The sequence below is a fragment of the Aspergillus ibericus genome (assembly GCF_003184845.1).
Source record: "Aspergillus ibericus CBS 121593 unplaced genomic scaffold BO80scaffold_22, whole genome shotgun sequence".
Lineage (NCBI taxonomy): Eukaryota > Fungi > Ascomycota > Eurotiomycetes > Eurotiales > Aspergillaceae > Aspergillus > Aspergillus ibericus.
The window spans coordinates 377,454-392,376 of record NW_020292120.1 but is presented as its reverse complement, the minus strand read 5'-3'; the positions used below and the strand labels follow the sequence as shown (position 1 = coordinate 392,376).

Here is a 14,923-nt window from a genome sequence, read left to right as displayed (position 1 = left end):
GTGTTGCGTAGACAGGACTGACAAGGCATCCCGATTGGCACTCTCCATAACGCGCCATTCCCAAATTAGAGCCAGCTGTCTCAGGCTGTCCCCACGGAGTTCTCCACGTTCCCGACTGCTTTGATACCGCCCACCAGACCACCCAGACATGTCGATGTTGACTGGGTGACATGGCTTCCCTGTTCCAAGGACTTCAAGGTGATGATGCCATCTGGAGGGGCACACGGGAGGGGAGGCTGCCTGAACCGGGGGGGGATCAACGGGGAGCTGGCGGACAGCCTGCAGATCGATGCTTGGACCCTGACGCTAGTTCATCTGCCACCCTGCCTGCCATTCATGCCTTTCAGCCTTTCTCCCGACTCCACGGTCCCTGGCCACTCATTCTAGGCCAAATGGTGGATGGTCAGATGGCCCGCTTGACAGTTGACAGGCTATCAGCCCGACAATCGCATTTCATTTGATAGTACCATGATCGCTGCTGACGTGCTCGCCGGTCGGGATGGGTAGTGCAGACGGGCGGCCCAAGCTCCCCGGGCAGGCATCCCGTCTGTGGAATGAAGATGGCCCCCGAGGGGCGCGAGCCGTGGGCCAGACCCCTTCGTTGACGCAATCCGGGCAATCCTGGCCCAGTGTCGCAACTCGCTAGATGATCCTGGCGGCCTTTTGTTGTTGTCCTTTGTCTTGTCCAGCCCCCCCAGTCCGGTCGCGCATTCTTTTTGGTTTTCACACAGAACGTACGGACTACGGAGTTCACCGTTTCCCCTGGTGCCCCTGGGCTGACCGTTGACGTCTCCACCGGCGGAATCCCATCCAGGCACCCAAGTTGCCGGCTCCCTTGCGGATCTTTCTTCTTGCGCCGGGATACCTGTGCGCTGCACCATGCGAATGACGTCCATCCGATAATGGCTACTAGCTCTGCAGGCATACAATAAACATTCTTTGATCGATATGGTACACTTTTCCGCTGAGACGGGCCTCAAGGCCTCAGTGGGGTGAGTCGATCCGATCCGGGAGTATAGGCACTGTTGGTTCTGACACGCGCAGGGTGTTCCTCTTAAGCTGCACATTTCTCTCAACATCGTACAATACCACTTTCGCTTTTGGTAAGCTCACGAAGTCAACAGCCAAGGCAGGATCGGAACAATTCCACGTGTGGCTAATACATGTCCTTCTAGATCATCCTCTCACCTCGGCCGCATTGGCCTGCTTCTTTGCGGGGACGTCTCTGTTGATAGTGAGCCGATTCGTACATCGCATGCCGAAGATCGCGTCTTCTACACCGAAATATTCCGCCATCCCACTCACCGAACAGAATCAATCCCTCGAAGAACCATTCTCGCCGGTCAGCTTGGACAGCAACAGCAGTCTCACTCTCACCCGCCCGCGCAACTCGGCGCGATGGGTCAAAATAGGGCTGCTTTCGCTGCTCGGTTGCATACGGATTGCCTTGTATCGCGAGATAACTGTCAAAATCGAATGCGCGCCTGACGGATCTGCCGTAAGTGTACAATGGACCGATATGCACCTGACAGCGCTAACCAGATTCTCCGGTCCAGTATGCAATCCCCTTCTTCCTGGCCCTTTACGATTACTGGCGAAACCAACGCAGCCGACCGATTCAGAGATGGACCGCTCCTGAATCCCCACAGAACGTGCACCTCCGTGCGATAGTCACCTTTGCTAGTCGCGTGCATTCGTTCCTCTTTCGGAGCCGCTGGAGATATGTCATACCGGCATTCTTTCTCCTGACAAGCGGCTACATTACCACCACTTTCGGAGATGGCCTGCAGTCCACTTACATCTGCCCCACCACATCGGGCCAATCTACACACCTGCGCGCTTTCAAGACCCTGGCTGTCATTCTTGACTCTTTGATTTTGATAGGTGCGGCTGAATTAGCCACCGAAGGAGTCCGATCGGGGGACAACCGAAGGAAACAGGGTGTGGTTTCCTGGGCCTACAGTCTACTGGTACGTCTATACAATAAGGATCTTGATCTGATCTAACCGTGAAAAGGGTGTTGCTGTGTTCTATACAATCATTCTGGTCGCTCTTGCAGCTAGCTCCCACAACGAGGATGGCTTCGTCAGCGCTCAATATCTGCATAGTGCTGTGGGCCAAGGGGTGCTGGTGGCATGTGTGATCGTGTCGGCATCTCAATTGGTAGGTTCCTAAACCATCCATTTGGGCAAGTTCTGACTGTTTAGATCCCGTATTATGGTATTGCTGGATTGGCTGTGCTGGCGGGTTTCATCTCTGTCTACTTTACATGGGCGTCGGCTCTGTTCAACGGACAGCAACCATTCCCATTGATCCTCGCCTCCCGCGCTTTCGCAGCTCTCTTTTTCAGTTTCATGGGGGGCTTGTCGTTTCTTTATGCTCGAACGGCTTCAGAGGAGGAACCGCAATTCCTATACCGGTTCAACCTCGCCATGCGAATTGTGTTCGCTGTACTATCTGGAATCGGTCTCATTCTGGTCGTTCAACAACATAGCGCGGCCCATCTGCATCCTATCGATCTGCTTGTGTACGAGGGCAGACAGCATCACGATCAATGGTTTGCGCGGGCCAACAGTAGCCAGGGCCTTGTCGATGCTGTCAGGCATTACCGAGCGCAATATAACCAACATCCACCGCCGTGCGTTGCGTCATCAATATCATACATCTAGCCGGGGCTGACTCGAATCAGGAACTTTGATAAATGGTACGAATATGCTGTCAGCCGATCTTCCTTGGTCATCGACGAGTTCGACCAAATCTACACGGACCTCCTGCCCTTCCGTGCCGTGCCACCGGCGCAGATCCGGGAGTCAACGCAGCAGCTGGCCACGAACCCTTACAACGAGATCGGTGCGATCAGTATTCGCAACGGCAAAGCTCGAGTCCAGGAGGGCATCAAGCCAACCCATGCGTGGATGGTGATTAGTGCCGCCAAAATGATCGAGAAATTCTCCGAACACCTTCCCGACATGGACCTCGCTTTCAATCTGAACGATGAGCCTCGGGTTGCGGTTCCCTGGGAGAAGATATCGGCCCTGCGCCACCAAGCGAAGTCTTCCGGCTTACCCCCTGAGGACAGTATCCAGACCGAGTGGTCGACTGACCGCGGTGACCAATGGGGTCCGATCGAGCCCGCCGATCAGACAAAGGAGACACCCTTTGTCGACAACTCCTTCAAACACATATTTGATCGCTATGTGGGCTCCACCTGTCCGCGATCCTCGAAAGCCCGCTCCCAGCGCATCTGGGACCGTCGACATGTATGCCTCAGCTGCGTTCGCCCTCACTCCTTGGGAGGTTTTCCGTCCGACTGGGCTGCTGCCACCGACATCTGCCACCAGCCAGACCTCGCGTCACTGCACGGGTTCTTCCTCTCCCCTGCCTCGTTCAAAGTCACGCAAGACTTGACCCCCGTCTTCAGTCAGAGTATAATTGCGGGCTTCAACGACATCATCTTTCCTAGCCCGTGGAATTACGTCGACAAGATCGAATACAAGCCCTCGCCCGAAAACCCGGACACAAACTATACCGAGAAGGCCAACACCCTCTTCTGGATCGGTAGCACCTCTGAGGGAACCAGCCAGCACGGCGAATGGAGAGGCATGCCGCGCCAGCGTCTCGCCCACCTCGTGAACAACAACACCTTGAACAAGGTCTCAGTTTTCCTTCCGACGAACGAGACCGACACCTACCACTACGAAATCCTCGACGGCCGCGCCCCGTCCGACATTCTGCACCTCGACACGGCCGTCAATGTCATCGACCCGATTGTCCGCTGCCGCCAACCGGACTGCGACAACCAGCGCGAAGAACTCAGCCCGGCATCCCGGGTCGACTTCCAATCCCACTGGCAACACCGATACCTCTTCGACTCCGACGGCGCAGGCTTTAGCGGTCGATTCCTACCCTTCATGCAAAGCCACAGTCTTCCGTTCAAGACGGGCCTGTTCCGACAGTGGTTTGACTCGCGCATCACCCCATGGCTGCACTTTGTGCCGATCGACCTCCGACTCCACGGTCTCTGGAGCACACTAGCATATTTCGCGGGCGTAGACACCACCCTCACCGTAGATGGAATCCCCCGAACAGTCAGCATCCCCCCGCACGACATTGAAGGCACATGGATCGCGGAGGAGGGGCGCAAATGGGCCCAGCAGGCCCTCCGCAAGGAAGACATGGAGATCTACTTTTTCCGATTACTGCTTGAATGGGGACGATTAACCGATGACCAGCGAGATGTGCTGGGGTATCGACTATAGTTCAGTGTGAGCTAGTCCTACCCACAGATGTATAATGAAATATGCCGTTTACGCCTGTCACGTAATCCAATCAAGACCTGACCTTCCTTTAATATTCAACCCTCAAAGTATCAACAAAGATGGAACTGTCCTACCCTGTCCTGCATTGATGAGAATACAAACTTCGTCTCAAGTCTCCCAGAGCCCTTGAATCAGTAGAAAGGCATGCTGGATCGTTCGGATGGGGGCACGTGATCACCGTCTGCATCCCATGCCGCACTCCTTCCTGTCTCTTCCTGATGCTCATCCTGTGAATACCAGATGGCAGCTTCCCGATCTCGACTTATACTCCCACTCAGGGCCCTCAAGCATCGCCCTTGGCCATTGTCCACAGCAGTCGCTCCCAAACTTCCGGTGAACGACGCCATACTATGACCCTGCACGGTTCTATCCCGCACACCTAGGGGAAGTGCTGAATAACCGGTATCAACTCGCAACCAAACTCGGTTACGGCAGTAGCTCGACGGTCTGGCTCGCTCGGGATCTTGGCCAGTTGGTTCCTCACGCGTTACCATATGCAATTTACGCAATGACGATAAGCGGATGTTCATTGATTTCGTACAGAGAATGATCAAATGGCTCCCCGAAGAACGAAGCACCGCAAAGGACTTGCTTCAGGATCCGTGGCTTTATGCCGAGTTTGATGATGAGTGAGAGTAGTTGTAGGAAATACACTGGCTTGGTTTCGAATACTGTTACATTTCTCTCTCCTTTCCTTTTGGGTTTGCTAGGTATTAGGTAGGTGACATCTCTACTTCTCCCTTTATCCCCCCTGTCTCTAGTAGTCGGTAAATACGTGGAATATCCACTGATTACTTGCGTTGTATTCATGAGCGAAACCGTCTCCACGTCAGGCCAACAACAAACACGCAGGCCACAGCGGCCGCAGCGACCAAGTTCTTCCCACTCTTCCCTTCAAGTGCAGTGAACACGTGGGAACTCTTATTGGATGTTCCCGGTGCTGTCGTCACATCAGCAGGGCAGTTTCGATCTTCTTCTTCATAGATTACGTCTGTCTCTTCTCCCAGCTCTTTACAATACTCCTGCAGTTGTGCAATCTTCAACCGGACAAAATCCTCACGATGCTTGTGAAGTCCGTTGTTTGTAGTCAAGGCACGTACTCGGTCGGTGACTGAGGGTCCCTCACCCCAACAATACTCATCTAGCAGATCCCAGTACAAGAGGTCGACGGACGACACTGCTCGGCAAGCCAGATAGAACCACGCACTTTTCGTCTCGATAGACCGTCTCATCCGCACTGACAGCCGATCGGGAGCGAGGTCGAGTCCCTTGACCTTCTCTTTGAGCTGCAAGGTTTCTAAAAAAGACTCGGCCCTGGGCAAGAACGCTTGGAAAAAGGCGTCGGGACCTTGGCGATGTAGTATCTTCTGCGGTCGTTCTAGAAGCAGCCACCACGGGATACTGCCTGCGAAGTCAGCCGGCGCGCTATAGCAGAACTCCCAGTCAATGACCCCGGTCACATGGAGGGAATCATCGACCAGCACATTTCCAGGACACAGATCGTCGCCAAAGAGCTTGAAGGGGCCATAGTTATCTGCAGCCGAAACAAACTGGAGAGCGACAGCCTTCATCGAGCTGCGACAGGCGTATTTCTCGCGACAGTCCGTCGTATCATAGACACTATTCCGCTGGCTCTGGAGGTGAGTGTCTTGCAACGCCAAGAGGGAATGTATATACTCCACGGAGCTACGGAAGATTCTCTGGGGGGTACAATCTTCCAGGCCGCAGGTCCTGATCAATTCGTTGCTCTCCAGAGTCAACGGCCTGCTACCGATCACAACTCTTGATTGCTGCTGCTGCTGCTGCTCCTCGCAGACACTTCCGATCGAATCGAAGTCCAGACTCCAGAGCTCGAGCAAGATCTCAGCCATTTCTCCATACAGGATCTTCAGCATTTGCGGGTCAATATCCGGGTTCAGGGCATCCTCTTTTTCCGGTATATCACCACCCATGCGGAGGACATCCGACATCTTCTTCCCTTCCACCCAGGTCATGATCAGATACGGGCCTAGTCCGGTCGGATTCTCCTCTGCGGTTCCGTAGCCAATGACCCGCGGGACCGGGATCCGCGTCTTCTCCGCGATGTACTTCATCAAAACCGCTTCATTTCGGACCTTCTCATCCATGAACATGGACTTTCCTGATAAGGGAAACCGGATCAGCCAGTCTGGCTCACCGTCATCCCAATGAAGGCGGAAGCTGAAGTTGAAGGACCCACAGTGCATGGAGCGGAGTAAACAATCGTCGCGCCCTCGATACCTGCTGGCTAAGTCGCAGATGCCTTGGGAGGAGGTTGCGCATAATGCGATCCATTCATTTTTGAGGGCTTCATGTTGGGCGAGAGTGATGTCGTTGAAATTCATGGTTTCATTCTATTCTATTCCAGGCCAGTAATGACCCGGAAGGGTAGCAGGAGGGGGATGTGCTCCATAGGAGGGAAGGGGGCGGGGCGGGGCGGTGACAGGTGATCTGGACCCCCTTGTCTTACCTTCCGATGGCTGTTCCTGCCTATCCAATTGGACGGGCATCTGATGTATCACAGTGCTGTAGAGCGATAGACAATGGGACAATGCTAGCATGGAAGAAATCCGGACGTCCCAACCTAGGCTCGGGTGAGCAAGTTCCGCGCAGTAGTATGAATCTCGATGAAATCAATTTGCCATTGGGATATTATATCTAATCCTGTCTCTATTTGGTTCTTTCTATCTTCTACTTCTCTCTCTCTCTCTCTCTCTCTCTTTCTTCCTCTTTTTTCTTTGAATGAATTGTAAATTTCATTGGATTCATTCTTCGCATTTATTTGGGCTCGAAGAATTCATTCCCATTGATACAAGATATAACTTACCTACTCACACATGCTTGAACAATGATACCTGATACCTGAAATCTGGGGTGAAAGATACACGAGTTTCTCAGGTTCAACAAAAAAACAAACAACCAACTGTAATTCTTCTTCTAGCTCTGCTTCCTCAAACGAGCGATGGGTATAATAACGACCGATACCTTACCTATCAATACCTGACGGTATTCCTCCTTCCTCCATATTCACCCAGTCAGCCCACCCAAAAACTGGAATCAAATCAAAGTACCAAACGAGAGACATATATACCCCCGGTATATACACAACCCAACCAGACATGTACCAAATATTCAATATGCAGTGTCACCTATACACTCATCTCTCTAAGCAACCCCATCAACCCAACATCACTCACGCATGCAGCCCCATTCCCCGCTCCCGGAGCTCCCTTCTCGCCCTCCGCACAAACGACGGGCTAGGAACGTGGTGGCCCTTGTGGGAGGAGATAGTGATGTTTGAAGCCGCAGAACTAGCAGCAGCAGCGGCAGACTCCGTCGTCGAGGAGCTATCCTCCTGGTAGACCTGGAGGGAGTTGACGGTCCAGTACGCGTCCGTGAACGCGGAAGGGTTGTTGGCGACGTAATCGCTGCAGGTGCTGGCGGCGGAGGCGCAGCTACCGCTGCTCCAGACGTTGCCGGCCCAGTCGCCGCAGAAGGTGGTGTCGAAGATCTATATGATCATTGTTAGCATTGTGCTTGGAGAGACGTATTGGGGCAATGGAGGAGGCGATGGGGCGTACAATTTGCATTCCGGTAAAATGCTCATCAATGTCACAGCTACCGGCGAAGGAAGCGACCGGGGTTCCCCAGGTGGACGGATCAGGACTGCCAGTCGCGATATCGGAGGGAATGCTGCCCCGGGGGAAGAAGTAGATGCTGATGGCGGAGGAGGTCCATTCGGTGGCAAAGACACCGCCGCCATTGGCGTTGAAGCCGGTGCCGTAGGACTCGGTCGACGGGTCGGTGATGCCGCAGCCCGCGTTGCTGGATTGGCCGGCAGCGTCCACATAGCAGTTGTCGGTGGTCAGGGTGCCGGTGAAACCCGAGTTGTTGATGGTGCAGCCGTCGCTGGTGTGGAGGGTCATGTCGTTGGTGGTTTGCTGGTTGACGCCCTCGATGATGTCGATTTCGCCATTGTTCGGCCAGTCGGAGCCGAGGAGCCAGCTGGATTCAATGTCATGTTAGACTGTGACTCAAAAAAAAAAAAAACGAGGAAGGGCTTACAAGGCAGGCCAGGTGCCACAAATGCCACCAGGCATATGGGCAAGGTCGAGAATGAAGAGGCCATGGGTATAGGTGGTGTCACTGGCAATGCGCACACTTTGGCGGCCACTGCTGCTGGCCACATTGGTATGGTCCACGCCCATGTACACGGAGCTGCTGGAGGTATTGACCAGACCGTTGGCCTCCGCGGTCGTCTCATCGACATAGTCGACGAAGCCGGCAGTGGGGTCGGTGCCGGTGTAGAATGTGAAGCGATCGAAGAATGAAGAGAGTGAGTAGTCATCCTGCAAGGTGTAGGCAGCAGTACTGAGCTGCGCCGTGAGGCCGACGGCCGAAAGGAGAGTCGCGGTAGTGCGCATGGTGCTGATGATTCTTGTAATTGTGAAAGGAACGATGGAGGCGTAGACCAGCTAGACTTATACCTCCGCAACGAATCCGTGAAGGAGTGGACAAACGTAGTAGTAGAACTAGCCTCGGGCGCGAGACTCAAAGGAACGGAGGAGACAGTTGCGCCGTGCGGCGTACGACGTTGAGTAAAGGAATGTTGATGGACGACGACTGGTGTCTGAATTCGTCGAGCCATGGCCGTGAACAGGTAGGTTTATATAGGCGCGTACGGGAGGAGATGCCAGGCTGCAGAGACGGCACAGACACAGACAGGGGGTCGGTCAAGCTTAGCACTAGTGAAGGTGGCGCCCACCATGATGAGCCCACCGGACCTGAGCGCGAGACCAGTCGGACGCCGTGGATGGCCATCCATGCGGATGTGAGGCCGTTATTGCCGAGTTGCGTGCAGGCCACGGAAACGGGCAGCGTAGGATATCCGCTAGTGACAGGCACGATCGGAGGGATCGGGCTCATTCCATGGGTGCCTGGGGGGGGGGGACCAGGCGGGGGACAATGGATTATGTTGGCCAGTGGCCAGCGGGCGTCTAAACGATACTCCCGCTCCTGCTCTTCCTGGTAATTCTAGTCAGAATTGGCCAGATTGGAAGGATCGGGCTGCCCGCATTAGGACAATTAGGGCAGACCACGCGGCGACGCAGCCGCCCAATCACGACCCGGAGGCAAGCGCCCGTCAGCTTTTCGGCAGCTGACTGACCCCGCCGCTTGCAGGCCAGGAATGTTGCTCTCTTCATGTCTAATTTACGACCTCCCTCATCTCCCCCCCTGAGACTGTCTGACAGGTGTCGGGAGATTGCCCCGGCGGTCAGCCGATCGTCATGAGAAAGAGAATTGAGTAATGCTATTAGAAACAATCAGGTCATCACGCTGCCAGCGCCGGCTCATTATGTACAGGACAGATAGGGCACATCAACTCCTCCCACTCCGATCCTCCTCGTCCCGGGAAGTGCTGGGGCGGCTGATGCCCCGGACGTCCGCCCGCACGCGACGAGTCCACTTCCAGGAGACACCGCCGATGGTAGAGATGGCGACAGGAGAACACCACGACCGGTCCGCCAGGCCCGGCCGCCCCCTCCCCATTCGCAACCACCCCATCGCCCGGCGCCGCATGCCCATCCAGCAGAGCGCGCGCCTGACCTGCATCGGCTGCCTTGCCCTTCCCCCGCGCCGTCGCCGGGTCATTTTGCTCCTGCACTCGCCGTTGCAGACGCTGCTCGTGGCTCTCCGCCTGCTTCTGCTCCCACAACTGCCAGAACTGGGGGCCAACCCCAGGGCCCCAGATGCGCTGCCGGCAGATCTCGCACAGCTGCCCCCGTGGTCGCCATCCCCGCTGCCGTAGCCGCGTCACCTCGTCCACATGCACAAACAGATCCCGGTCCAGCATGCCGTTGGCCAGCGCCAGCAGCGACTTCTCGTACGTGTACGCCGAGAAGATCGACCCCAGCACCGCCCGCAGTTCCAGGAGCGACGGCGACCAGCTAGCTGCTCGCGTGAGGAATGCGCGCAGAATCCGCAGGAAACCGACGTCACTCCGCTCGCTGCTCGACGATCCCCCCACCCGCACCGTGCTGGCGAGCAACGACGTGAACACCTGCTGCACCAGAGCGCGGAAGGCCGACACCAACTGGCCCGTCCCCGGGGTCACCGGGATCTCAGCAGGCCCTTTCTGCACCAGCCCAAACACGCTGCTGGCCGTCCGCACGACGGCCTCGATCAAGTCGAGCCACAGGCTTTCGTCGAACGAGAGAGGTTGCTCAAGAGCACCCTTGCTGGTGCCATTCCGGTCCACGGCGCGTGAGTTCTTGGCCGTCTTGCTCTGGCCCTGGCAAAGCCAGGTTCCCACCCGGGTATACTTGTCCAGGGACTCGACGAGGTGGTCAATGGCCTCCGTCGTACTGGCCGAGTCCGGGCTGTCGTGCATGTTTTGCAGGATGCCCACCAGGCCCGATCCGAGGGTCCCCAGATGGGCAATGAGCCGGTCCATCGCGCCCCGGACTTGACCTTGTCGAGCCAGCAGGATCACAGCGGCGTCCACGACTCCACTCTCCTCCATCGAGGGCAGGAGCTCCTCCAACCGAACGTCCCCGACTCGTAGATCATCGACAAAGTCGGCCACGCGGGAGGGGTTATATTTGCAGAGCAGCTGCACGTACCGTTCGACCATCCAGTTCTCGATGGGCTTGGCCTGGCGGCCGTCCGCCACGGACTGGACGGAGACACCAACCACCACGGCCAAGTACTGATACTGCCGGTAGGGGTCTTCTTGCAACACCTTGAGGAAGGTCTCGTGGGTCTCCGGAGCGAACCCGTGCATCGTCTGGCCGGCCTTCTCTACATCGATCGCGGCCAGCTGGCCAGCATGCTCTTTGATCACGTCGACGACATCACGCCGCTGCTTCTTACCCAGGTCCGAGCCCGGACGAAGGCAGTCTTGTAGGCATGTGAAGATGGCATCCTGCTCATTCGGGTCTTCGAGGTACGTCAATATCAGCTCCGGATACTGCTTTTCAGAACGATAGGTGGACTTCAAGATGCGGAAAAAGCGCGCTTCCTTGTAGAGCGGGATCATGGCCTGGACGTTGGGGGGATGGTAGAAGGATAGCAGGTATTCCGCGCTCAGCTCGCAGTCGTCCGCCATGTCCAGGCTAGGGTATCGGCACAGCCGCTCCAAGACCTGGTGCAGAGTGCTGCCAGAAAGAAGAATATATTGAGGGTATTTGGGAAGGTTGCGTGCAAGGAACATGTCTAGGTATATCGTATCGGATGCATCGAAGGACTGGGTCATGACCTGTAACAGAATGCTAATCAAATATTGTCGATTGATGGACACCCCCCGGAACGGGGTCTCGTCGAGGTCCTGCTCGTTCAGAAAACTGTCCTCGAACGCCTCATTCATCATGCTCATAAAGCTCGACGGGTCGAATCGCAGCATAGCCTGGAGTTCGGGGAACGACCCGCCGGGTTGCGATTGCGCCCCGGGCTTGATGCCGGAGGGCTTTCCGGAAAACAAATAATCATACAGCGTCGCCTTGGCGCGGGCCGCCTCGGTGTCATCCATGTCAACCCCCGTCGGATAGATCCGGCCGGTGAGGGTGAAGGAGAGATAGGGGAACATCTTCATCGCATTGGTGTACCGCTTGAGCCCCTCCACCGACTCCCCGTTGACGAGCGCCTCGGGGGTGGGAATGAGCTGCAAGAGCTCCTGCAATGGGCCCACGTAGTCGCCCAGGCAGCGGTTCCAAACGTAGATGAATGCGTCGTACAAGTTGTGGTGCTTACACAACGTAGTCGTTTGGTCAATGTCCATCGTGGCGGTGTCCAGCAGACAGATGATCTCTTCCAGTCGGCTGGCACTGTGGTTCGTCGCAAAGTGGTTGATGAGTGCTTTGACCGCCGTCGGAGGGAGGGACCGGACGGTTCCCTCCACGATATACGGTTCGAGCGCATCCAGGAAGATCCCCGGGGAACCACTTTCCTCGTACCAGTTGAACACCTCGTCCCAGAGGAAGTCCTCCTCGGACATGCAGACGCAGGCCGAGATGGACACCTCGGCTAGCTTCTCAAGCTGTCCGTTCCCCAGCCGGCCGCTGTTGGCTTCCGCATTGCGCCCAAAGGCATACTTCAGGGACGCTGAGATCATTTCCAGGAGCTTGTCCCGAACCAGCGGCTGCCGCAACGCATCCTCTTCCGGAAGGCCGATGGTCAGCTTCTCTGCACTACCTTGGTAATACGAGCTCGCCAGCTGAATCGCACCGATGAAGTCACCGGCTTCCATGAGGGCCAGCAATCGATCCGCCCAGTTTGACAGACCTCCAATTAACATTTCGTTGAAGCCTAAGAGAAAGAGGCGCCCTTTGTAGGAGCGGAAGCTCATGTAAAAGGCATCGGCCACCACACCGTGCATCGAAGCATCATCTTCGTTGAACTGCTCCACTAAGCTATGCAACTGAGCGGAGAACAGATCCACGTGGTAGATGTGCCGGTTGAGGAGGTCCACCGCTTCCGTGACGCGCATGGAATAATCCTCCACTATAAGCAATTGCTGTGTGATTGTCAGCACCGCCAGCACGGAGCGACTCAGCCACTGCACAGCAACGATCGCTTCATCGGCCTTCCATCTGCTCCGGGGCTTGAAGTCGAGGCTTGGAGGGCGATCTCGGCTTGGCGCCTCATCGGTTTCCACCTCCGAGACGTCCATCACCGTCAGCACGTTGGACCAACAGTATACAAGCTTCGTCTTGGAGATCTCGGAATCTTTGCCCTTGAGCCGGATGGCCGGGAACCAGGCCAGAGCGCCTGTCATGGCGCCATGAGCGGTAACTTCTTTCGGGCGGGGCGATTTGTGCTGTGTTTGCGCGATAGGCGTAGTCGAGACAATGACCAGAAGATAGGGAGTTAGCATAGCCACCAGACCCAGAGAGTCGGTGGGCTGCTCAACATTGCCGAGTGGAAGCGGCGAAAAGGCCAGGATTGAACTAGGTTTTCGCGGCCGGCTTCCTTCCGCATAGACCTGAGGATAGCGACCCAAAATCCGGGTGGTCTTCACCGTCCGTCCCATTGCGCCCATGCCCCGGGTAGCCAGGTGCGAGAAGGCCATTCCTCGCTTATCCGCAGAAACAAGCGCCGTGCGTCGTGTACCCAGGAAGCCCACATGGATGACCGGCGCACCCGAAATATGACCATCGGAAGTTCGAGCATCGACCTGGTTGGCGGGTATCGGGGGAATATGAAGGAACGGTCGTGCTGACCGTGATATCTCCCATGTAAATATGTCGCCCGAAGTGTGGCCCCCGGCAACCGTTGAATGATCCGCCGAAAGCGCTAGAGATGCGATCGCGCCGCATTCAACAGCTACATTGCTCATGTCAGCCTAAACACCTAAGGCCCGCTGAAGCTCAGACTTACCCTTTGTCCCCAGTCCAATGATGGTCTTCAGGTTCTGCTGATAGTCAAACACCAGAACAATGCCCTTGGACGTGCCCACCACGATAGACGTCGAGACGACCATACAGGTGGGATATCCAAAGTTCCGTTTCCCAACTTCCGAGAACGCTTGCCCATTGATCTTCCTCAGCCTGGTCCATTGCACAACATCCCAGGGGCCCAGAGGGGTGTCCGCGCCCGAATCCACGGTACCCGGCGATAGGTGACTAGTAAGGGAGGATTTTCGGGAGTGAAGCTGGACTAGAAACGGCGACGAGGGTCGGAAACTAACAGGCGACGCGGAGGATAGTCTGGACTGAAAGCGACGGTCGAAGGGGCGATGAGAGGGACTGGGACTGAGGCTGAGATGCGGAGAGCCCCGGAGGGCCAACGCGCTGCTGCTTCGCGACGACAGAAGAGAGCCCTATTCTCATCAGCGGGGGGGGTTGGGGGGCAACAAACACGGTCGCAACCAACATGCAAAGAAGGAGTATCATCCGGCGTCGAAAGCGTCTCATCGACGCTACCGGGAGCACCGGGCTGTCCCAGTCGCGGCGACGAGGGGAGATCGGTCGTATCGGCATCAACAGGCGGGATTGGCTTCCCCGAGGCATTATTTTCGCTAGCTAGATCGGGGAGTTCCTCCTCGAAGTAAGCCATTGAGCCATGGCGCGGCAGCTCCTGGGGGTTGACATGGTCGGAGATGCCGTTGCGGGTGGGCGGGGAGTGGTCGTCGTCGTCCTGGCCCAAGTCGAGCTCATCCTCTCGTACCCAGTCATTACTGGTCTCGATCATGGAGCTCATCGGCAGGATGTTCGAATGACCATCGCTCCAACCGTCGTCTCAGATAGCAATGGTCACGGGGGGTTGAGCTGGAGCGGTATGACGAGGCTGGCTGTCTCACCACCGGATGTCACGAAGCTCGAACGGGCAATAAAAGTGGAGGCTGGCCGGGATCAACGGGGGGCTGGATGTGAGGCCCAGGGCGATGGCAACACTGGCGCAGGTCGACGAACACGGTGAGAAGAAGAAGCACAAGCTGCCGGGGCGGATGGCCAGGGCGCGGACCGGATAGGAAGGAGACCTGGGGGTAGAGAAGACTGATGAGCTGGAGGAGCGATGGATAGGCAGAGAGACAAGACAGACACGAGAGAGAGACTGAGACCAGCCAACAGCAGAGAGATACCGGAGAT

General features: G+C 56.3%; 4 protein-coding genes across 4 annotated transcripts; 1 reads left to right on the top strand and 3 right to left on the bottom strand.

Moving 5' to 3' along the window:
- The first annotated feature begins 651 nt into the window (after window positions 1-651).
- BO80DRAFT_465333 (putative capsular associated protein) lies at window positions 652-4,341 on the top strand. Its single transcript, XM_025722710.1, has 7 exons — window positions 652-992; window positions 1,045-1,103; window positions 1,176-1,498; window positions 1,557-1,970; window positions 2,017-2,163; window positions 2,208-2,638; window positions 2,690-4,341. The coding sequence occupies exons 1-7, from the start codon at window positions 949-951 to the stop codon at window positions 4,257-4,259; spliced, it is 2,988 nt and encodes a 995-aa protein (XP_025574850.1). The 5' UTR covers window positions 652-948; the 3' UTR covers window positions 4,260-4,341.
- Window positions 4,342-5,061: 720 nt separating this feature from the next.
- Window positions 5,062-6,705, bottom strand: BO80DRAFT_494080 (phosphotransferase family protein; the record flags this gene model as incomplete). The annotated part of the gene is made up of 3 exons (XM_025723855.1): window positions 5,527-6,705; window positions 5,309-5,496; window positions 5,062-5,076 (listed from the first exon to the last, which is right to left on the bottom strand). The coding sequence occupies exons 1-3, from the start codon at window positions 6,680-6,682 to the stop codon at window positions 5,062-5,064; spliced, it is 1,359 nt and encodes a 452-aa protein (XP_025574849.1). The 5' UTR covers window positions 6,683-6,705.
- An 825-nt stretch (window positions 6,706-7,530) lies between these two features.
- BO80DRAFT_356776 (glycoside hydrolase family 16 protein) lies at window positions 7,531-8,761 on the bottom strand (the record flags this gene model as incomplete). The annotated part of the gene is made up of 3 exons (XM_025715805.1): window positions 7,531-7,848; window positions 7,919-8,342; window positions 8,403-8,761. 3 exons carry the CDS (start codon window positions 8,759-8,761, stop codon window positions 7,531-7,533), a joined length of 1,101 nt encoding a protein of 366 aa, XP_025574848.1.
- Window positions 8,762-9,523: 762 nt separating this feature from the next.
- On the bottom strand, window positions 9,524-14,885 carry BO80DRAFT_465330 (CORVET complex membrane-binding subunit VPS8). The gene is made up of 3 exons (XM_025722709.1): window positions 14,208-14,885; window positions 13,713-14,154; window positions 9,524-13,658 (listed from the first exon to the last, which is right to left on the bottom strand). Exons 1-3 carry the CDS (start codon window positions 14,532-14,534, stop codon window positions 9,670-9,672), a joined length of 4,758 nt encoding a protein of 1,585 aa, XP_025574847.1. The 5' UTR covers window positions 14,535-14,885; the 3' UTR covers window positions 9,524-9,669.
- Between the last annotated feature and the right edge of the window lie 38 nt (window positions 14,886-14,923).

What these genes read in the sequence shown, in the direction of transcription:
- BO80DRAFT_465333 (XM_025722710.1), top strand. Translation starts at nt 949, where the DNA reads ATGGTACACTTTTCCGCTGAGACGGGCCTCAAGGCCTCAGTGGG. An exon ending in GGCCTCAAGGCCTCAGTGGG is followed by an intron (nt 993 to 1,044) that starts GTGAGTCGATCC and finishes TGACACGCGCAG; the next exon opens with GGTGTTCCTCTTAAGCTGCA. An exon ending in TATAACCAACATCCACCGCC is followed by an intron (nt 2,639 to 2,689) that starts GTGCGTTGCGTC and finishes GACTCGAATCAG; the next exon opens with GAACTTTGATAAATGGTACG.
- BO80DRAFT_465330 (XM_025722709.1), bottom strand. Translation starts at nt 14,534, where the DNA reads ATGAGCTCCATGATCGAGACCAGTAATGACTGGGTACGAGAGGATGAG. An exon ending in ATGATACTCCTTCTTTGCAT is followed by an intron (nt 14,155 to 14,207) that starts GTTGGTTGCGAC and finishes TGATGAGAATAG; the next exon opens with GGCTCTCTTCTGTCGTCGCG. An exon ending in CATTGGACTGGGGACAAAGG is followed by an intron (nt 13,659 to 13,712) that starts GTAAGTCTGAGC and finishes TGAGCAATGTAG; the next exon opens with CTGTTGAATGCGGCGCGATC.